General features: G+C 41.9%; 1 protein-coding gene across 4 annotated transcripts; it reads right to left on the minus strand.

Annotated features, from left to right (window-relative positions):
• Positions 1 to 295: 295 nt before the first annotated feature.
• slc25a25b (solute carrier family 25 member 25b) lies at positions 296 to 22,735 on the minus strand. Of its 4 annotated transcripts, XM_030785914.1 has the most exons (11): positions 22,376 to 22,735; positions 6,709 to 6,835; positions 6,486 to 6,573; positions 5,655 to 5,690; positions 5,118 to 5,229; positions 2,222 to 2,380; positions 1,916 to 2,068; positions 1,475 to 1,582; positions 1,099 to 1,266; positions 664 to 814; positions 296 to 560 (listed from the first exon to the last, which is right to left on the minus strand). In XM_030785914.1, the coding sequence occupies exons 1-11, from the start codon at positions 22,733 to 22,735 to the stop codon at positions 376 to 378; spliced, it is 1,647 nt and encodes a 548-aa protein (XP_030641774.1). In that variant the 3' UTR covers positions 296 to 375. The 4 variants fall into 4 exon arrangements, with proteins under 4 accessions (XP_030641774.1, XP_030641773.1, XP_030641776.1 ...); XM_030785913.1 differs by lacking the exon at positions 5,655 to 5,690; XM_030785916.1 differs by lacking the exons at positions 5,655 to 5,690; positions 22,376 to 22,735 and adding an exon at positions 10,005 to 10,175 and having other exon boundaries at positions 6,486 to 6,564.
• Between the last annotated feature and the right edge of the window lie 850 nt (positions 22,736 to 23,585).

Consider the following 23,585-nt stretch of genomic DNA (forward strand, 5'->3'; position numbering starts at 1 on the left):
GACTAACTGTCAGGTGTAATTAGGATTATTATATTGGTCAGAGCAGTGTCCTCTAGTTCACAGGGTATGTGAAGCCTTGTCACACGTCCATGCTGTTGTCTTGTCTTTCTTTCTCCTCCTCAGTGTGTCAAGTCTTCATACAACTCACACCTTCAGGGATCTGTGTTGACATCTGACATCCTTTTTCTCTCTCTCTCTCTCCTTCCATCCATCTCTCCAGTCACAGTGTTCCAGTCTTCCTTTGGGCTGTCCTTCCCCTCCCTACGGTTCCTTCCAGCTGTAACACAGCTCTCTCTTTTCTCACCTTGGTTATATCTAATCAGTAAATGAAAAGAAAAAAACAAAACAAAAACAAAACCCTACAGCGTTGGCTGCTCACCGTGACTGGACCCCCAGTGTTAGTTTGAGGTTCTCGTACACTACGTAACTGATGCTGACGGCTGGGACCACCTTCATGAAGTTAGGGGCCAGACCGCGATACAGCCCTGTCGCTCCCTCTGTCTGCACGATGTGTTTAAACAAACCAGTCATAGTCATCTGAGGAGAACCCTCCACAGAGGCTAGAGAGAGAGAAAGAGAGAGAGCAGTAGAGTGAGTAATGAGAACAAAGGGAATATACCTTTAAAAAAAAAAGTGTAAGAATGCTAAGTTTTGAGGACTCACCCTGTGCTTGCATTCTTGTCCTAACCAGTGCCAAAGGGTAACTGGCCAACTGACCACACGTGCTGGAAATGGTGCCACATGCCAGCAGCACAAACACGCCGGGATCAGCACTATCAGTGGCACAGCGCTGCAGCCAGGAATTCTTTAGTGTCTGGAAAGCAAGAGGACGGCAAACGAGGGGGAGGCTTAAAATCGCCGAAGACACGCTGTTCTAATCCAAAAAACTTTTTTTTTTCCCCCAAGCAAGCGTTTTATTGGCAGGCATGCCTCCATTATGGCTGTAGGGTTTGCATATTACCACAAACTAAAAAAAAAATATTTAGGACTTTAACCCTGCCCTGCAGACTCAAAGTACCACAGAGAGAATGCAGGGAGAGACAGGAGGAGACTGAAACAGTGAATAGAAGTGAGAGGGAGAGACAGAGAGATGTGTACCTCATAAACAGCCAGGTCTATGCCGGCGTATGGTATGATACCAAGCATGTTGGGAATGTAGCCCTTATAGAACGCTGCTACTCCCTCTTTCTGAAACACATGCTTGGCACAGTCCACGATCCCAGAGTACTGACCCGTCTTCCTCAGGGCCAATCGAGTCTTCAGAACCTTCAGAAACAAACACACACACAACACATTAAATCAATGGTAGAGTATTAGGCTTACTTCAACATTGCAAGCACATTTCCGTAATCCTTGTTTCTAACAAAATGGCGGAAACCATTGGAACAATTTCAACTTTAACTGACATGTTCCTAAATCGTTTTGTTGACGTTTGTGCTGACTGCAGTATTGTCAGGTGAATGTAAACACTCACCTCCATAGGATAGATGCTGCTCTGAGCAATGGCTCCAGCTAGAGACCCTGCCACCAACCTCTCGAAAATTCCTAGAGTCTCCTGCTTACTGCCAATCAGACGTTTAATCTGGAATTACAAAACACACACACACACACACACACACATGCACACAACAATCAAATGGGGAATTATAGGAAACCAAAGCTAGAGCTGCCTATGACATTTAACAGGCCCAATTGTAAAATGGTCTCCAGGGGGTGCTGTGAGCTTGGTGTCACGGGTCTTCTGAGCTATTGTGAGACCAATAGGTGAAACACATACTGCTTCACTGTAACATTTCAAAGTTGTGTAAATTACATAATATCTAAGAAGTCATCTGCTGAGTATGATTTATGACAGAGTGAAGGAGAGTAAGAGAGAGAGACCTCAGGGTGTAACTGTGTTAATATGATTCAATACCTGTTCGTAGGCCATAAATTTGATGGCAGACTCGGGTGCAATCTTAAGAACGTTGATGCCGTTCCCTCGCCATAGCGACCGCATGCCTCCCTCTCTGATCATTTGAGTGAACCCACCCACGATGTTCATTGTGTTACTACGGGAAGAATGAACCTAGCAACCAACAAGAAAAGGAGTGAGTCAGTTCTCCTGAATGAACTGTTTTTGAATTTCGGCTAAGTACACTGGCTAAATGCACGCGGGTATTACATAAATGCCCACTCTCCATCTGTGCACCGCTCAACGTGTAAGAGTAAGTGCCTCTACCTGCATGAGAACTTTGAGTCTGTCCAGTGGAGCAGTACAGGTACGGGACACAGCACCAGCTCCTCCTCCAGCCACTAGATGGCGCCAAAGCATGCCACTCTTTTTCTCCTCTGCTGTGAACTCATCTGGCACAATCATACTCTCACCCACATCAAAGATCTACACACACGCATACACAGACACACAAGCACAGACAGAGGGAAAGAAAGAGAAAGCCAATAAAACACTTGTTCTTAAATAAGGAAAACAGATTAATGACACCCACATCAGAATGAAAAGCAGTGTTATATAAAGTACCCAACAGCCATACTTGTGTAAAAGCAAAGATACCTCCCTGGAAAATGACTCATGTAAAAGTTAAAGTAACCCATGATAAAACTAGTCAAGTAAAACTTTTAAAGTATCCATTATTACATTACTTATCAAAGGGACAAGGACATTTTCTTCTTGTTTTATATAGTCAAAATAACAGTCAGTCTTACAAACTGTTAACAGAATTATTCAGCCTGCCAACGTCTTTGGGCAGACCATAAGAAAGTTGCTGATGACTTCACACGGATGCCTAGGAATCCTTTAACTATCACTCAAGTATGCAGAAAATTACTGCAACTTTGCTAAATACATTACCTGGCAGTGATATAAATAAGTTACTAATTTTGAGCGGGGCTGAAATGAGGCTGGAGCACACTCATACCACCCATGCAGTATAAACTGGCCGTAACCATAGTAACCTTCAGGACGCTAAATCTAGTCTATACAAGGACATGATTTAAATGAATGATTCACTGAGTGAAGCACCGTGTGTATTTTCATATTAGCTTTTTTCCCCCTCCGCTGCTGATTTTAATATTGCAGTAATTAATGAAGGTGTCTGGGGAAATGTAAGCAAAACACGCAGTTCTGACTCAGTTTGTATGGACTGTTGAATAAAGAAGAATATTTAAACTTCATTTAAATTCTTAACAGCTTCAGGACCTTACGAAATAAAATGTTTTTATCCATCAGGATGGCTGACTGTTTTCTCCATAACTTTGTCTTAGTCTCTGTGTGGAACAGTGTACTCTAAGCAGTGTGGCACTGTATGTTTGAGGGAGCCTTTGCTCACTGGGCTAAGTTCAATACTGAAGCCCAGTCTGGATGAAAAGGGCATCCAAGTGGGTGATGTGTGTGTAGATGGCAAGAACTAGTGAGGGACATATTTGTCAATGATTAGGTGCTGTGGAGGAAAAAGAAAGGAAAAAGTCTGTGTGTGGATGTGTATACAAAACCCCCTTTTGCCCATAAAAACAGTGATGCAACTGTCGTGAGGGCTGTTTTTTTTTCAACATGTTCCAAACAAAACTAAAAAAACAAACATTAAAAAAAAAAAAAAAAAAAAACAGAAATGAGAGAGAAGTTTGATCTGTTGTAGTATTAGTAATGATTAGTCCACGGGCAGCTTGTTTGATTATTGAATTAGAATGAATGAATGTGATTAAATGTGAATGAGATTATAGTGAGAGATATCTCTCGAAACAATTTCCACAGATAATATGATATTTCTGTTATTGTAGGTTAAAAAACAAAAAACAAAACAGTGGACCAGCTCAGTGAAACTCCATGAATGAAACAAGATGAGATACAAGCAAGACTTCAGTTTTTTAAGGGTTAGCAAACACGGTTTTCACTGTTCCCACAAACAGCTAATTCTCACACTCCTGAGCACAGGTGAGCTTAACATCCTCATATTGACCTGTCATTAAAAAACATCACCATGTCATTTTTACCACGCTGCTCTCAAACCATATTTCTGGCCCACTACTCTTTTACCAGTGTATCCTAGTAACAGAAGACCTTTCACTGCAGTGCAACAGGTAAACCCTACTGATCCTCATTCTCAACCACTCCACTAGGCAGCTGAACATGAACCACACTTTCTATGGCTAGGTAACATGAAATCAAATATCTCTTTATGGCTCTACTGACAATATTCCCATAATGCAAATCACGCAAGGGACTAAATAACTGAATCATGATGAGTTTGGGTAGGCAGCGCCCCCTCTGACCCTCCATTAATCCTACCCTCTCACCTACACATACCTGCATGTACTCCATTATGGATCTTTGAGCGCCAGTGTGTCCAAAAAAAGACCCAGAAACATGAAAAGGCGCCGTTTAAGGACAAAACCGCGCCTACACTGCTACACTATCAGGGGATTACGTAATAGACGTTTTAGGTAATGGGGAGGAGGTGGTACGGGTTGGTGTTACTCACTGATAATGTTTTATCTGTGAACTCAGACTGACAGAGAGAAATATAGAGCCCTGCCCAACAGCAAACCCACTGCAGGACCCATGAGTCATCCAGACTCATCCTCTGGGCTTCATGTCATGTGAAGTTTCCTGATATTACCTGTGTGTGTGTGTGTGTGTGTGTGTAAGGCAGAAGGGGAGACAGACCGCCTGTTCTCCCGATCTCAGAGTATGTAAGGGGAGTCTCAGGTGTGTGTGACATCAGTAAAGACAGTACTGATCTGTTAATTCTGATCAGATAAGTTTGTGTCTGACTGCCTGTATTTCAGACAGCTCTGTCACAACTAAAAGTGAGAGTCTGGTTTTTGCACGCGTGTTTCAGCATAAATGCTCTTATGTCGGCACGTGTGACGGAGAGCACTGGCAGGCTACAATAGAGTGGGCTGTTTGTAAAACGTGTGTCAAGAAGGATGATGACTCGTCTACTGCAAACCAAATCTACCTCAAATAAAGTAACCTGAACCGGAGCCTGAAACAGTGGGTATCAGACAAATGGCTGGCGGCTGAGTGCCATTTTTATCTCCATTAACAGGAACCAAAATAATGAGAAATGAAAGGAATTCCTGGTGTTGTGTGTGTGTGTGTGTGTGTGTACGTTTCGTACCGTGGAGTGTTTCCAGTAAAGAATGATTTCAGGAATGTTGTCTGCAGGGTGGAGCAAGTGGTAGTCTCGCCATTCGTTCCAGTCAATGGTCATTGTACCGTTCTTATCCATACTGTTAAAAAGAGAGAGAGAGAGACTCTGGGGTAAAGCTTTTTTCCACATTCAGCCCTACAGTTTATCTGTATATAAGCAAATGACTTTTAATTGGGGGCCTATTTGCATGCATAAAATATCAACAAGCTAGGTGAAACCAACAGATTTCCAATCTCAAATCTGGGTGTTCTGCCTTGAAGCCGTTCTTGTGCAAAAACGTAAATAAAAAAAAAAATTTTTTAGACATTCAGGATGCTGAAATGGACCCCCTTCAAACAAAAACTGAGGCTTTTATTTATCGATGTCTGTCTTGGCTTTCGTTCCATAGCAATGGGAAATAAGAAGGAAAAGGAGAGAAGGGGGAGTGAGCAGGTGAAAAAAAAGGGGAGAGGGTTTATGAAAGGGGGCAAGCCAAGCAGACAGAAGAAAGAGACATTTACTTACTAAATTATAGGGGCCCAAACATAACCCTTCCTTATTCTAAGACACAGAGAAAGAGGGTGAGAGACAGGGAGAGAAAAAAAGGAAATCCAGAGAGTAGGAGAGTGAGAAAATGAGAGAAAGACAGAGACAGAGGGGGGCATACATAGACAATTTAGGAAACAAACACACACACAGACACACACACACACACACATTTATGCAAACAAACACATGGGGAAATCATTCTGAGGTGTAAAGTTTGAAGTCAAACCTTTACATTTTTCCTCTCACTTTAAAGACATTTTGATTTTCATACACACATTACATGTAGCTGAAGGAGTAGCACATGATTTTAACAAATGTGAGAGTTACGGTTTTAACTTTTAATTAATGTTATTTTTCCCATTGCATTCTAAAGATGTCATGAATGTTTGACTAATGGGCCGTCTGCTTGAAATGTCAGCCTAGTTTTGGATTCCCTGAAAGTCTGTGTGTGTGTGTGTGTGTGTGTGTGTGCGCGTGCGTGCGTGCGTGCAAGCATGCATCCATGTGCGTGTACAGTAACGCTGGACCAGTATCTCTGGTTTGAAGGGATGGTCAACCCGGTCTGCAGTGTGGAGAGAGGGGAAACACCAGCGTGCACACGCACCAGTCCTCACTCTCCCTACACCAATGGGTTCAGGTTACTCAGGCAACCGCCAGCATGTGACTGAGTCTACTGACCGGTCCAAACTGGATTGGCAATCCACCCTGACTGTTAACAAAGACAGAGATGAAAGGGGAGAGGGAGAGAGAGAGAGAACAGAACAGACACAGTGTGAATATTCTGGAAATTTCTTTCATTTTTCTCACCTCTTGAGGATTTTCTCAGCCTGCTGCTCTGAAATGTGAACCCCCAAATCTCGGAGAGACTGCATGATCTCTTGTGAGTCTATCCGACCTGTTAATACACAGACACACACGCTTTTCAGACAGACGATCCAAAGACATCGAACTCTATGTTTCTGAACTCGACCACACCGTGTTAAATCAGTAACAGTCCGCTGAAAGAATAAAATAAGCCAATGTCTCTCACCATCATTCTTCTTGTCCAAGCTCTTGAAGACAAGCCTCAGTTTCTTTTCATGGTCGCGTAAATAATGAACAAATTCCTCAAAGTCCAGCTGCCCATCAAGATCCTTATCTCCTGCTTTCACGATTTTCTGGAAACAAGCACAAAAAGTAGTATTAGAGATGAAACATAGATTGCGACTCAAATTGTAAAGAGGGACCTGCTGTTGTTTCTCAGGGAAAACGTGTGACACAAGGACAGGTTAGCGAGGCTGTTGTGAAAGTGACACTAGTGGATGACATATGGCCTGTGTTTGATGAGTGTGTTGTGAAGACTCCATTACAGCCATGGTTGATTCCATTAGCAGTGTTTTTGAGGCCGCTATGGTTCATGCTTAACGTGGCATGAGACATAATCAACCGTCCGAGTCATTGAACAAGGAGAACTTTTAGAAGTAGTCAACGGATGAATGAGTTGAATCAGTAACTGAATGTTCCCAAAAACCTCTGTTTCCTGAAAGGATGCTTTGACATTTAACAAGTGCGCTACACCCCTTATTCTCAGCCATAGACTGGACACTAGAGCTCGGGCAGATGTGTGTTCACTCAGTGTGTTTGGCTGATACCTGTCCTGACGTGTGCTTTATCATAAAGGATTTGAAGCCCCAGAGACATTTAGATGAAAGTAGCAGAACACAACACAAATCAAAATGACAGGAATTAGAACTGCACCAGTTGTCAAAACACTGTAGTTCCTGCCTCTTTCTCTTATGGACATGAACATTCTTTTCTCTCTCCTCAGCCGGACTATTTATTAAGGTCATTATTGTTAAGAAACTTCCACTGAGCAGTTGAGGAAATAAATGACCGCGGGCTGAGTCAGTCTAGAGGAAAGCTACTGGCCTGAGGTAGGCGGGTAACTGTCACTGATTTTACTGTACTTTCTCTAGCGTGTGTGTGTGTGCGAGTGCGCGTGCATAGGCTTTCACACAGGGAAGATTACATCAACTCAGCAATGACACACTGCTTAATATTGAGGTCAGCTACTTTAACCAAGTGCCCAGTAACACAGTCAGCAATGGCAAAGCACAGAGAGGAATTATTTACAGAGGTGGACACTGTGCCAAAGTTGGGCCTGAAGAAACAGTGTGCTGTTAACAGACTGAGCTTTTTTTTTTGGACTGCTATGCATTTCCATCTTCTGACAAAAAAAGACTACTTCTCTCCCTGTGTTTTTGGTAAGACTTCTTAAACCTTTTCAGAATCTCAATGCTGTAACCATTTGTACTGGCAGCTAAAGCTCTGAATGATTTTAAATGAGGATAAATGATATGGAAAACCATGTCAGATGACACAAATTATGTGATATCACAGCCTTCTCCAAGCATTCATTTCCCCAGGACTGGACTTCTGCACATCCTTAAGGTGACATTGAGGCTTAAGGAAGTGACATAAATCAAACATAAACCAATGCCTACGCAGGCTGACGTTAACTGGCTTAGCTCATCCTGCCAGTTCTCACGGATGCCAACCTCTGACCCTGCCCAAATTGGGAGCGCCGTGGAAACCGGGACCCAAGTCTTCAACGCCCTCCCACCCCAGCTAATCGACCACAGTTAAAGATAGAAGGTCTTAATAGCACTGCACACAGGTTCTTAAGAGCGGACGTTAGCTGAGACAGCTGCCCCGCTGTTACGGACAAGTAGGTCAAGACGTGAAAGTCGCCAGTGGCCGGAGAAATGGTGGCTGGGCCTTCACACCTTTTTAGCTTGTTAGAGGACATAGAAACACCACCGGGAAACTGGGCTCTCACATAAAAACACGTTCCTCACCATTATGTGAGAGTGTTCAGGAATTGTTTTCTTCTATTGGCCTTAATATTATAGGGTGTATATTTCTCACATAATCATCTGGGCATTTGACAATAGGTCATGCACAGCGAGTCCTAAAACTGCGAATATTCTTTTGCTGGTTCAGAGCCAGGAGTTTTCCCCTTGAGTAGTATTAAGGACGTAAAGAGAGACAGGGGAGAACTGGAACACTACTGACATGGACTCAAATGAGGCCACTCCTCTGCATCTATATCATGGCTTCACTAGTGCCAAACAGAAGGATATCAAATTACTAACTTAGGGGACACGAACTAGCTTTAAAGAGTTCAATCAGGTAAACTGGTCATTGCTTCAAAAGAAACATGTTCTGAGAAAGCCCTCGGGAACCTGATGTCATAGTCTCATAGCCCCCGCCCCCCCTTTAGTGCCTGTTTAAGTACAGCAAGATAAAACAACGTAGAGCAAAGTTCAGCTTTTGGATTTCTCAACACCCTTTCTCATATTGCTCTCTCTCTCTCCCTCTCTGAGTAGCTAGAGACAGAGCAAAGTACATTATTACTATAATAACCCAGAAGATACATTTCTGCGTCTCATCCTGACAGAGTCTTAAGATTAGACCATGTTATTAGCTGGTAGGCATCTTATTCTACTTTGATAGACATACAGTTGATCAGAATGCCTGTTTTACACAACATGGCAGTCCTGTGCAACTTCTTGTCCAAAGCAATTTAATCTTTTTAAATCCATCTCTTCTCAATTTGACGGACCTCTTCGCACAACAAAGCATTTTATCTGTCCAGTTCTGAATGACCTGTGTGAGACATTCATCTAATTTTCATTAGGCATCTGAGACAGTGGAGGTGGCTAATGTAAATGGACTTTCTCTGTATGCACTTGCACTTCAGTAACCCTTACAATAAAATTGAGGTAAAGTCTTGCGTCACACTAATCTTGAGATGTTCTAGAATGGCCGCGTCAGACCCACAGGAAGAGATTGGGAAGGCAACCTGCCAGGCGCGTCAAATAATCTGGATTAAATTAAAACGATCATCGATCAGAAGATCCAACATGAATGGGGAACATTCTAGTCTAGACAAAGCAAAAATTCTACACAAGTCTTACAAATGATATATAACTCAACTGCCCTTTATTTGCATTTTGGGTGGCCTTTAGCCATCGGAATATTTTTGTCCCGAGAAAAAGAGCAAATTTGAAATGTATATATTTTTTAGAAGCATACAATTGTACAGTGGTAATTTAGGCAAAGAAAAGTGAGAAAACAGCACATAACTAAAACATCCAAGGGCAATCAGTCACCAGGTCTTCATCAATTCCAATTATACACCCAAAACAAGTTGAACAGCCACGGCGGGCAATGAATGGAGCCAGGATTAAGAACACCCGCCTCGTAAACTACACTGTACAAATTACAACTAACCAGCAATTTAGTAAGCACCAACGACTAAAAATGTTTAAGCATATTTATTACCTTTCGCCACTTTTGGTACGTCGTTAATTCCTGAGTAGGAAGAAATAAACTCAGTTTGAAAAGAGATTTCAATTCAGATGGAAGTCCATTTGACTCGAAATACTCAAATTCGATCTGATCCGAGTTCGGCACAGGCACATAAAAACACAGGCACAACATATTTTTTAGTTAAAAGGATTTAAATAATTCGTATCCGTTAATAAATAAGTATAAAATTTAAAATCAATATGCACACGCATCCGTCCACATAACTATGCCGGTATTCCGCCAACACATGGTTTAATGAAGACTCTCACAGTTCGGCCCTCTTACAGGTTGGCGGGGCCCACTGCACTCTTATTGGCTTACACAACATAACGCCCATTTAATGCTTAGACTATGATTGGTGGATTACATTTCAAACACTGTCAATCAACAAAGCATCCTGCTCGCAGAAGTTCAGAAACTGAGGCATTGCAGTAAAAGAATACTGTGAATATGTCATCAGGAAAATGTAGACAAAAGGTTTCTCTCTCTCTGTGCGAAAATATGAAATGCGGGAAGAATTAAGACTGTAATGAAACAACAACGAAAAAGTTACTGCAATATTTACCAAAAAGAAAAATACGTTAGAATAATCTTTACAACACGGGATATGTTGCCAACATGAATAACAGGGTTAATGAAAACAGGTACAGAGTTTTATCTCGAATTCATTGTGGTTTCAGAGAAAGACAGAAAACCATAAACATCTCCAAATCCAAAACACACACGCACACAGGAAACGCCGACGTCATCACTGTTTGCTGAAATTAGCACAGGATTAATTAATTAACACATTAACAGTTATAATTAGACATCAAACTGGGCTAGCATGAAGCAGCATGACGCCTAGCGTGGGAAAGGGAGCAGATTACATTAAATCTAACGTCTCAGACCACAAGTTAACAGCGGCTCTTAAAAGCATCAAAAGTCCAGGAAACCTAGCCTCACCATTTCTTTGAAATCAAGCAGGGCTCGGTCTACGAATAGCAAGGAACATAGGGAAATCTATTCTGAAAACACGACATTCATGTAAGCAGTCGAAGGAGGATTTTAAATGTATATCCATAAAGAAGAAAATTATTCATCTATGATATAAGTGGGTTATTTAAACATTTAAAGTAAAGAGAACCGCGACTATAGTCCATGTGGAGCCTTTTGTGACTGTTTAACTTCATATCTTGCGCACAAATTTGTACAAGTATTGTGCACATGTATTATAGTTAGTGTACTTGTTATTAAATAGCTTTTTATATTATTACGCCAATAATGGGGCAGCATTGCACAAGGTGAGTTTTTACAGATGGACGAAATCCACGAGCTTTCTTTGACAAGTCAAACAAAGCAGAGCATTTGTGCAAAGTCACAGCTAGGGCCCTGGGGCAGCTTTTCACAGGGGTGTTATCAGGTAGTGGAGAACTCACCCATCCTCATCTGTTAATTTCTCTCTTGTTTGTTGTAATGAACATACCATTTCTTTTAAAAGTCTATGTCATATAAAGAGTTTGGGACCATGGAACTGTAATTACTATAGCAACAGTGCCAGTCCTTGTAGCCTTGTATGTTAGTCAGGAATGGGTCCCCCTATCTCTAATATAGATAACCTCAGCCTTCAGATTATGGATAAAGAAAGAACAAAACTCTCTTTAGCTCTGTCTCTCTCTCTCTCTCTCTCACACACACACACACACACATATTTAGAAGGGAAGTGTTTGTTCTAAAACATGAAAAACAGCACGAAAAAATTAATCATCTTCCTCATCATCACCCACATATTTATGGTCAAAACATGCGTTCCTGCTTTTTTATGTTTGTTTTGTTGTTGTTGTTCTTATGACAGCCAGAGTCTCACTTAGTGACTACTCCACAGCCTCCATAAATCAACAGGTCAAAATGGCTGCACAGAGTGTTCTGAGATTGTATTTGGATTGTCTTCAAATACATCTGAGCAGTGCTGCTCTTTTCACATTCAGAGAAAAATGGAGAGAGAGTAAGAGAAGAATGGAGAGTAGAAAAGTATACGGAGAGGGGAGGGGTGGAGAGTTGACATAGGTTCTGATTTTTTTCCGGACTGTATAAAGATAATGACAGAGCTCTGGATGAAGAGACTGGACTGAGCTAACTCTGAACACATATAGAATCCTGTTTGCAAACAAAATGTTCTCACACCTGCTATGAATGCCCCTCTGACCACAGCAGGGTGTCTCTGCGTGTACATGCACGTGGGCGTTCGCACACACCCTCACATACGCACAGAGCATCAGTAACAGTGTATAACCATTAAGTTTGCTGACTCTTTGATAGCTATTTACAGCCAAGTCACAAGACAGAGGTCCTTGGGGTGAAGGTATGACTGGTGACCCAGGGTGTGTGTTGTGTGTAGGTATACAGCGGTCTGTGACACTTTCCATAAAAAGGAGAACTCAGGACCACATGTGTTTTAGTGATGCAGTGAACGGGACACGTGTTTTGGGAACCTCCTCATAATAAAAGTCTATTTCTGTCACACCAGCTAACCCTAATCCAGAGAACACAAACTATGACCCACAACAACATAACTTAAAGACCAGAAGTAACCTCTAATTGACCACATGAAACAATAGCTTCTATATTGTCAACGCTGATTTGTACTTAGGAGGTTGAACATTTCATGTTGGGACTGCCCAACTGCACCGGAGTGACAGTCACACTTCCAAAACTGACCCTTTCTGACTGGGCAGTCGAACAGAGCGACACAGATGTACGCTCACCTTCTTAACAGATATCCTTTTATATCATTTACAAACAGACATTAGAAACAAAGAACTGCAGATTTGGAGCTTTGCAACAGAACGGCAGTGTAGCAGTCATGTCCATCACACTCTTATTTGGAATGACATCTCTGAAAAGGCCACGTCTGTACACGAATGAATGATACTATGCCTATGATAGTATGAAATGATGGTTTTCTTCAGTAGTTCTGTCTACTTCTGTGGTGTTTGAATGTGTGTATATGTGTGTGCATATTTGTCAAGAGAAAGGTTCTAGGTGTTTAGAAATCACAAAGTCCAAACATCAGTGAGGAGTCAACTGGACAACATGCCTGTCAAATCACGGATGACCTTGGCTCAAGGGGGAAGTCTGTTTTGATTGCGGGTAGATTAAAATGAGGGTGAAAACACTGTGCTACGTCATGGGTAATATTTACTGTTTGAAACAGCTGATGGCAGGAAATAGGCCACCTACTCACTGGGGACATTTATCAGAAACTTCTATAATGACTACTTCAACGAGCAGTTTTGTTTACCACATCCAAGACATTGCATATTCAGGAGATTTTTACAGTTTATCAAGATATGTGGGAATTCTGCTCAGGAAGTGCATTCAGGAAATGCGTACATTGCTTGTACCTGCCCATTTGGGAATTATAGACTGTAAACAGGTGGCATGAAGGAGTTCTTCTCACACACTATCACGTCAGAAAAATAATGGGAAAACCAAACATTTGGCTGAATTATCATGATTTAAAAGAAAAAAAAAGGCATAATACACCTTTGACTGACAAATTTAGTTAATTAACGTATTATAATATTCAGCAGTGCCTGTTGCGGTTCATGCAGCTTATGAATGGTGTTAACATGCTCTTTATGACACAGGGTCAAAACTGCAGTCATCGTTTCAGACCAGACAGTCCATCTGTCTTGTCAGCATGAAGGACAACAGTAAATATACACTCACTCACAGAGACCTGCTCAGTATGAAAGCATCAGCTAATTTGTCCGTAATGGAAGAAAATGCAGTGCTTAGACTGATGTGTGACCTTCAGCAACAATCCAGGTTCATTTTCCAGAGAGAGAAAGCAATACTGTACAACAGAGCTACAGTATCATGTTCCAGAGAAAAGAGAGAAAGACAGAAAGAACAGAGCAGTGGAGAAAGAGTACAAAACCCTTCACAAACAGTAAAAATAGAGGCAAAAATGATCCATGTTTGAGTCTGTAAGGGTGAGAGATTACCACTGTTCCCTCTGGACCACTGCATTCAAATGTATGTACATGAACTAGTGACACCAGATTCCATTCAAATGTATGTACGTGAACCAGTAACACCAGGCTCCATGATTTTGAAGGGGGTGCCTATTTATTTATTTAATTTTTTTTACAGAACATCAGTCATAAAATATGATGCACTGTCCACACAGCGGGAGGTATTAACTCCAACTAGCAAGCTTACACGTGAGAATAGATTCTGGATCACTAGATGGTCACTAGCTCGACTTGGTGAGATATTTGATCTGGTTTATCTGATCCTGTGTAACTTAATGACATGAATGAAAATTAATTTGATAAAACATATTTGAACAGATGATCGCCATACCATGCAATTACAGACCAATAACTAATCTACAAAAGCATAGCACTTACTCTGAAAAGTTATGGAGCTGAGAGCAAACTAACACTGCCTGAAAGTTTATTGGAAATATAGCCAACTGAGATAGATGAACCGCCTGGCTGTGCAAGTGAATTGGGTCAATTTTTAATTCCCATACGGGCTATTAGAAATATCAGACATGATTTTTTCTCAGTCGTGGTCTATTAGCAATTTGACTGAATAAAGCCATGAATCCAAGCACAGATCAGTCTTTCTACAATGGTAGACACTCTCTGACTGCAGGCATTTTAGGCTCCTGTCAGTTCAAATGGAACCCCCCCCAACTGACTTCTTGCTGTGTCCAATGATGGCGGTGTTAATAACACCACAAAAGATAAAAATCCAACTTCCCTGGGGATATCCTGGAAAGCCCAGGTTTTTTTTTTTTTTCAGAGAATGTGGACGATGGGGCTGTTTTTAACTGCCTCGAATCTCAACTGCATATGCATTACTCTTTCCTTTTCCTGTCATGACTATGTCCTCTTATAATATCTGTCCATAATATTCTGTACATCCCTGTGTATCTATCATATATTGTATAATGACATTTACAGTGCTGTGCAAACTTACAGTAAATGCATTAGGCACGGATGTGATAAAAAGGTTTGCTAATATTAGCTTGTGCTAACTTAAGACTGTGGAGTTCATTCACGAAAGAGATGCATGTGTCTTAACCCCACACTAATCCACTCAGTCACTGTACCTGGGGATTAGGGGCTTACTTAACCATTCTACCTCTAATAGACAAAACACCAAACTCACACGTACCTCTTTGCTTTTTTTTTCTTTTCTTCATACACTAGAAATGTTTAAACAGCACATGCTAAATTTGCGAGGTTTAACAGCTGCATTCACATTTTATACATTATTATACATATTGTGTAAAATTATTATGGAGGTGAATAACATTTGTCACTGTGCATTCCAAATCCTTGTCTTTCGTACAGCCAGGTATGGTTTGTGCACATTACTATTTATGGATACAAAACAGACCACAAGTGCATTCAGTATTGTGACCATAACTCCTGTTTCTCAAACAGGAATGAATCACTAAATCTAATGTGTCTCACAGCTACAGTGCTTCAAACAGTATACTGTACTTACCATTCAACTCCATGACTGCTTAGCCTTTACACTTCTTATACTGTACAGCACTGTATTGATTTCTAGCTCAGCTGTGCCCCTAGTGTTGGCACTGGTAGTCGCACCCTACTGAACATGCCACTAAGCAGTGTTTGGTAGATGAATACTAAGGTGTCATACTGTTAGTAGGTTACTGCTTCAGCTCTGGCCATCAGGGGTGAATCCCAGTTCGCTAGAAACTGTGAACTGCTTATGTTTGCTTTTAAAACTGATTTACACACACACACACACACACACGCACACACACGCACACACACATCTGATTCAACTCATCGACTGATCTTCCATCTGCAGGGAGGAGTGTTACAGCAGTTCTGAGGACAAATGTGCTATTCAGCGTTTCTCTATACTCAGAGAGACTGCCTTAGTGCAGTCTGCCTGTGTCTGCAGTACCTCTTTTAGGTCTTTAGGGGGCGCCACCATAATCAGAACTGTAGTTTTCTTTGCTGCAGTCGTGTCTCTGTTTTCCTCTCTACTGTCTGAACGCTCTGTTCTCTCCACAGGAACAGTCTGATCCTCTACCTTCCCAGAGTTCTCCGGGACAGGCTGACTTGACTGCTTGCCCGAATTCTCCGTGGACTCGCATACTGTTGCTCCAAGAATCCATCGGGACAATGATGACCATGTCCCCTGCAGCATCTTCAGAAAAACACTCGCTGTGGCGTGCGTTGTGTGAAAGTGTGTTTGTTTACAAGTGTGTTCTCAAATCCCTTGACTTCTTGTGGTGTTATGAGTGCCTGTGTGTGTGTGTGGCGGGGTATTTTCTAGCCACACACACAAACACACACTCTCTCTCAGTCCCCTGTGTGTGTGCCTGCTTGTTCACCGAGTGCTGAGGTAGCAGTTGTTGTGACTCTAAGCGTAGGTCAGGTAAGGACACAGCCAGACTGCAGAGACACAGACTTCTTCCAGCTTTCTCCACGTTGTCCCGCAAACTCCGAGCCTTCATACACCACTGCAAACAAGCCTGCACATCCCAGGCACTGACCAGTGCTTCTGACTGATACTCTATGCCGCTCCCACTCACAACAGTGTTAAAAAAAACATCTAAGAGAGCATCAGTTGAGGTAAAAACACATCACAACGGATAAATAGTTGGAGAGAGGCAAACCTGCAGAGCTGTTCTTCCTGTGCTAATCTGAATTTCACCAAGGCGAAGATCTGGAGACAGTGCAGGCGAAAGAGCGATGAAATCGATCCGCGCTGTCCATTATAAGGCAGTGTGCACCCCTGACCACTGCAGAGTCCTGCCTCTGGCCCAGTTTCAGTCCAATTTTGCCGGTTCAGAACCAACCGAGAGTGATGCAGAGAGCGAGAGAGAGAGAGAGAGAGAGAGAGAGTCGGAAATCTGCATCCTCACTGCAGTTCTCTCTCTCACTCTCCCCGAGCCAATCACAACCCCTCACCCTGCCCAGTCCAACTGAGGAGCTCCAGATTAACCAATCAGACAGGGGAACACTGCTGGCAAACAGATTGATCTCTCACTCTCCATTCAGCGAGGACCTATCAAGGCACACCCACCCTTTCAATTCATCTATCTTCTCTTTCTTGGTGGCAGTGGAAGGAAATTCTGCTGACTGTCACCCCCTCCCCCTTCCCGTCCCTCTCCGCATTTCTTCTGCGTCACTCCATCTCTGTCTGCGTCACTGTGGCAACCCTGGTGATTTCCTCTGGGTCTCTCCCCTCTCCCAACACTCTCTCTGTCCTCGAGTTCTTTCATTACTGCTTTTCATTAAGCTGTCCTCGATTCTGTAAGACAGACCTATTGGCATGAGGTAGGACATATTTCTTTTCTTTTTTTTTTTACCCTCAGCCAGCACTCTCACCCTTTCTCATACAGGCACTGTTGTGCAGGTTTTCTGTTTATTTGTGCGTGTTTACCAGCTTTGTGTTTGGTCTTTTTAATTAAATAATACCTAAGGCCAGGCCAGTTTTACACCAAAGGCAGGTCGTTTTAACTGAAATATTCACGCTGAGTTCATGATAACTGGACCATTCCATCTGAGACCATTCTGGTTCAGATCATCATCAGTTCAGGACCCTTGCTAGCCTTCATTACTGGTCGTCTGCTGACCAGCAGACGTCAGCTCTTTCACCAGCCACAGATCTATTGATTTGACCACATCTGCAGCATGATGTAAATTATAGTGACAGCGCTAAATTTACCAGCTGGAACAAAATTCTCTCTAAAAATTTCAAATAAGTAACTAAAAAACTTTGGACAGCAGTCCACTTTGAAATATTGTTTATAATACACATGCACCGCGACATTTGATGTTGTCCGGACACTGTTGTCAGTGAGTGAAAGCAGTGATAAAACCATGGATACAATGCGCTCTGCTGGCCAAACCATGAAGTGAAACATTAAACCATCCCTTTTTTCAGCGCCTTTAGATAAGCCTCTGTCTGTGAGTGAGCAGCAAAATGAATTCAAACAAAATGATCAATTCAAACAAAATGATTTAGGAAACAATCGCATTAAACTAATGGCTAGTTACTCTTTAAGAATGACAACCTACTGTGTTATTGGAGGAAATGTTCCCAGGCCATTGTGTTGGGTGTGGGAAGGAAAATGAACAGAAGGAGCTTTGTGACAGGTCTAGTCCAGTGCAAAATTAATCCAGTTAGACCAGTGAGAGGGAATATTTGTCCACTGATCAGATGACTTGGACCAAGAACGGTGTCAGATAGCTGTACTATGCCAATGGTAGCGTTTAGGCCAAGAGAATAAAGGCATGAAATCACTGGCCCGCACATTACACCAGGGAGACAGACAGGACAGATACACTAGGCTAATTTAAACCTAGATGTCTACAGCTCAGACTAAACTGGGTGGCCAAAAAGAGACTGTCTAATACAGAATGACACATCATTTTCTGATATTAATACAGATCAAAGCATTCCAATGATCATCACAGCTAATCGATCTTATTTTGTGATTACTGAATTTAGGACAAGAGAATGAAATATGGCATAAAAAATATACTGTTCAAACTGTCTAGAGTTTCAGTTTTGAGTCAAACTGTATATTATATTAAATACTTAACAGAAATGTCATTGGAACTAATGGGAGAGAAAGACAGAAAAAGAGAAAAAAGAAGAGAGTGATAGACAAACAGATGTAAGAAATATAAGAGTGTTACACATGAGGTCACACTCTCACATCCTCACACTTACTCATAAACTTTCACAGGATGACTGTAATTAGTCACAAGGATAACATTCACTCCACCTAGTTTCTTAGAAAAGCAAATAAAAAGGTCATGGAGGTTTTACACTCTCAGACTTGACAGGCTTGAAAAGAAAGTGACTCTCCCTCTCTCTTTCTTACACACACATACACACACACACAGACACACACATGCACACGCGTACACACGCACACTAACTACTCTCGACCTTTTCCAGTAAGGTCACTTCTGTTTATGACTCTGTCCTTGCCTACTGAATTGTCATCCTGAATGAATGACTTATAGAAAGCAAGGGAGATTTTGAAAGAAACTAAACAGAATTTTGATTGCAAGTCATTCTTAACTTCATAAACTAGCCCAAATGGACATACGCATTCAGTCTAAATTAGCAGGAACCGCTGAATTTTCTGTGAAACAAAAGTTTATCTCTTTCTTTGGCCTGGCAACCTGGGGCAGTCAACTGGCGCAGTGGAAAAGATGCCAGCCCTTTACTGCAGAGACCCAGGTTCATATGCCGGCAGGGGGCTGTTTCTGTCGCAGGACTCCACGTGACTGGTCAAGGGTGACGGACTACTGGTGGACAGATCTGGGGAGGATAGCGTGAACCTCTGTGTCTAATACGACTTAGCAGTAAAGGTCTTCTGTGGTCTGGAGAAAAGAAATGGTGGATGACTCCACATGTATAGCAGGAGACTGGCAGGTTGTGCAAGCGACAGGGAACAGATATACAAGGGAACTGGACACCATTTAACTGGGTAGAAAAAAGGGATAAAGGACAAAAAAAACCTGGAATCCTATTCACCAAACATTGTTTTTTTTTTTCAAGCACACATATACACACGACATCTAGACAGCAGATCCGATCCTTTTCAGGGTGGTATCTGGGCTTAGATCAAACTTGTCGCTTAGATCAAACTCACTGCAAATTGCTCTCTGATGTCAGTTGTAGCAGACACACACCAAAAAAGCTGTTAACACTGCCAAACCAGTCAGCTAGGAGCTGCGTTTGGGGTAAACCAGGCAAACGCAACCACAGCTGACCTGCTTCCCATTTTCCCTTCAAATTCTACACAGTGGACAAACTTGGCTTAGTTTCACCCTGAAACAATTAAGATAACATACTTTGAAATTCTATTGTGTCTGTTAAAATCCAGACGAGGTGGGAATGTCTTTTCTGGTACTGAAAATTGAAGTAGGTCAGTGTAAACCGGCTCTAACTTTGGTTTGTGTTGCACAAGGGCAATATTTGCCAAATGTTCTCAAGAACTTTTACTTACGGGTTTTACTTGCAAATACAGCGTAACAAGGCCTGGCACTGTCCTTCCAAAAGATTGATTTTGTATAAGTTAAGAGGTCGTTGTTGGCTTTTGATGGTGGAAACTCTCATTAATAAAGACCACTGTACATTCTTGTCTTTGTGAGATTAATTCTAAATCAGGAAACAAGCTTCCAGAGTGTATGTAAAGTGTAAACAGGGCACAATCTTAAAGCTGGCCTACAGCTGTATCTCTGTCTAGTCAAGCTTTCACGCTCCACTGTACCAGAATATGCTGGTACATTGTATGTTAGGCTGTGGTCAGTAAGTGAACAAAAGAAACCTTCATATGTGAATCCCAGCAGTCTGCCCTCTATCCAAGTCCCTCATCATTACTGAAAAATGCCATGAAAAACTGGAGGAGTTTAAGTCAGCCAAACCATCCAAAAAGAATCTCAAGTAAGAGGGAGGGTAAACTGCCCTTACAATAAAGTACAGTTTTGGTGTGCTGTTCATTATGTTGGCTACTTTTGTACATTTTGAAGTGATGTTGCCTGCACAAGTTGAAATATGAGCACAGTAGAATAACATGGGACAAATGACACATTTCATCTTGTCTTTTTTTCTCTCTCACTCACTCACTCACTCACTCAAATACAGAACAGATCTCGTGACATGCCTTTCAGTGGGCCAACAAAAATAAGCCACACTACATGCAGTTAGAAAATCCAAACATGCATTCCATCTATCCCAGTATGGATTCCTTGGCTTGGGTCAACTAAAGGATTCAGTGGTAGGGGTGAGTGTGAACATAAATTCCTGAGGGCTAATGTTAGCACTTGTAGAGTGACTTCATGGCCCTTGCATCATAACCAAAGCTCCTGTAAAGCTTAACTTTAGCTAAGCAGTGCTAATGCTAACTGCCTTACTTTTAGGGGTCAAGCACTGGTCAACCAAACATTAAACACACAGCTAGACAGCAAATCCACCAATATTGATTTCACAAAGTAAAGCTATTGTGGAATTCATTTCAGGCTTTTTTGTTGTTGCAGTTTGTTTACATCTTATCAAAAACCAAACCATTACAAATACTGTTACAAATGTTTTCTTAGCTATCTAACTGATCTCACTGTTGTGTGAGGTTTACATGTTTATACTTTTCATATAATCCACAACTTACCCTCAAAGTTCATTTGAAACAGTCAAATTTAAGCAAAGGCATATAACCACCATGAACTGTATTGTGAAACAGTCTTTGATGTTGTGAAAGAAAAATACCGCTATTTAAAACAAAACTGTCACCATCTAAAACAATCCAGTGAAGAATGTGGCTACCATGGTCTTGAATACACATTTTACCCTCTGTCCAACACTCTGTTTACTTCAGAGAGTTACCTGTACACTTTTGAGAGTTGGACAACAGTGAAAGTAATCTGATTTTTTCCCTTGACCCCATAGCATACTGAGTGAGAGAGAAAGAGAGGGGGTGGAGATATTGATGAGCTTACAATTGAATCTCTCTCTCCACTCCCTTTCAAAACAGACACAAAATGAGTCAGTGAGGTCACTGAGTTTCTGAGAAAAAATCCCCCAGATATTTCTACAAAGCCAACCATTTTAAGCCTTTAACAATCCAATTATTACAAGTCTATACCAACTGCACATGCACAATTGTAGGCTATACATTCCTCTTTATTTTAAACGAAAAGAGGAGGAGTGACACAAATTGATGGATATTATCAAATCTGATTAGTGAATTTGGTTTCCATTCTTAACATGATGAGTGAGTGCATACTATTGGTTGTTTTGTGTTGCTAGCTTACACAAGACAATAGCCGGCTGTTAACCATATGCAAACATCAGCAGACACCCAGAGCGCACTGAAAACACATATAATCCCTCTGAGGGACAATCCACCTCATGGGCAGATGGAAGCCGAGGGCTCTTCATACAGATGTGCTCCACTCACAATAAAGTCTGAAACAGGGCAGATTCATGGGTTTCTCAACGTCACACACGTACACACTCGGATGACATTATCAACTTTGGCAGTAGCCCTTTTGTTTTATTTGACTGATGCAAAGGAGATGATGACCTCTTTACAATATTTAGTTCTAAGGCAGGCTTCCAGTTTAAGAATCAGGAATTTACCTATGGTTTTAGATGTATTCGTCTAGCACAAAATGCTTGGACAAAGTAACATACAACGAGCTTCCATCGTTTCCACAGTGATGTCTAGTCGTGATCTCTAACTTTAATCCAATAAACTGCCATTATACCGCACGCGTTAGTTGCAAGAGAAGATTAGGTTAACTGGAACGCGGCCGAGAACCGTAGTTTAATTTACTCACCATGAGTTCATGCTCGGTTCGATGGACACCAAGTTTTTTCAGACCGATGGTTAGGTCGTTGACACAGATGCCGCCGTCCCGGTTCACATCCAATATCTGAAATAGCACTTTGAGTCGGTGTTCTTGTTCGGGTCCACCGCAGACCTCGCAGAGATGGGCTGATTCACATGGTTCATCCCCATGTTCCAACTTCGAGTAACTTCCATATGAGGCTGAAGGCGCTGGAGGGGATCCCTTCCCGCTACGCGTCCCAGTGCCACTACCTCCCGGGTCCGCGCCCAGATAAGCCTCATCAGATCGACACTGGCAGAAAACCCCACTCAACAACGGCGAGACAAACGACCCTTGTTGATGCATCATATGAACAACATAAACTAACTAGAAACAGGAAGACTATCAATGAATAGAGCACAACTTTTCCACTATAGCTCGCAAAATAAAAAAAACAGACTAATTTACGGTGAAATGTAACGCAACCGTCTCCGTCTACTAAAGACACGTAGGCTGTCTCCTGCACGGTTCAGCAGGGTACAATAAATCTAGACGATACGTACAACGATTGTCGAATGCTGGACATCTTATTGTTATTTATACATTAAAACGTCTCTTAAATCCAAGTAGTACTAAAATCTGTCAAATTTAGCAAAAATACGATGATCACTTTGTTCTGATTCTAACGTCCCGACCTACTAGAATACTCTTCGCTGGAAGTGAGGTGGATGCTGTTGATCCGCTATTCAACTGGGGTTTGGTTTTTCAGTGTGCCAGAAACTAAAAAAACAGAGGTTCGCTTGCAGTCTTCTTATACAGCGGGAGAGTGTTCCGGTCGATGATTAGTTTTCCAGTTTAAGGAAAGGAGAAAAAAATGATCCCGTTTGAATTGGCGGTCGAATTGACAGCTGATGCAATGAAAATGCCGGTGGAGGGCGGGGCCTTTACACAGGAAAGGAGGGGGCGGAGCAGTAAAATCTAAGCTATGGATGCACAGAATTAATACTAACAGAGAAGCAATGGGCCAAAGTACTTTTATCGGAGGTCCCGCGTCTAGATTAGTCAATTAAATCACAGTTCACACGTAAGAGCTCAGCATGACTTTACATGATTTATCACAGTACCCACTTTTAGGCATTAAAAATAATCTAAATAGTAAAGTGTGAATTCGAGTGAACAGACTCCGGTTAAATCTTTAAACTGTGTATGTATTTATGTA

Source organism: Chanos chanos, chromosome 10 (assembly GCF_902362185.1).
Source record: "Chanos chanos chromosome 10, fChaCha1.1, whole genome shotgun sequence".
In the NCBI taxonomy this organism is placed as follows: domain Eukaryota; kingdom Metazoa; phylum Chordata; class Actinopteri; order Gonorynchiformes; family Chanidae; genus Chanos; species Chanos chanos.

Excerpts from the sequence above, each read along its gene's own strand:
- slc25a25b (XM_030785914.1), bottom strand. The coding sequence starts at position 22,735 with ATGATGCATCAACAAGGGTCGTTTGTCTCGCCGTTGTTGAGTGGGGTT. Across the intron at positions 5,230-5,654 it reads GTTTGGGCCCCTATAATTTA|TATGGATAAGAACGGTACAA; the intron begins GTAAGTAAATGT and ends TCTTTTTAACAG. Across the intron at positions 1,583-1,915 it reads AATTTATGGCCTACGAACAG|ATTAAACGTCTGATTGGCAG; the intron begins GTATTGAATCAT and ends TTGTAATTCCAG.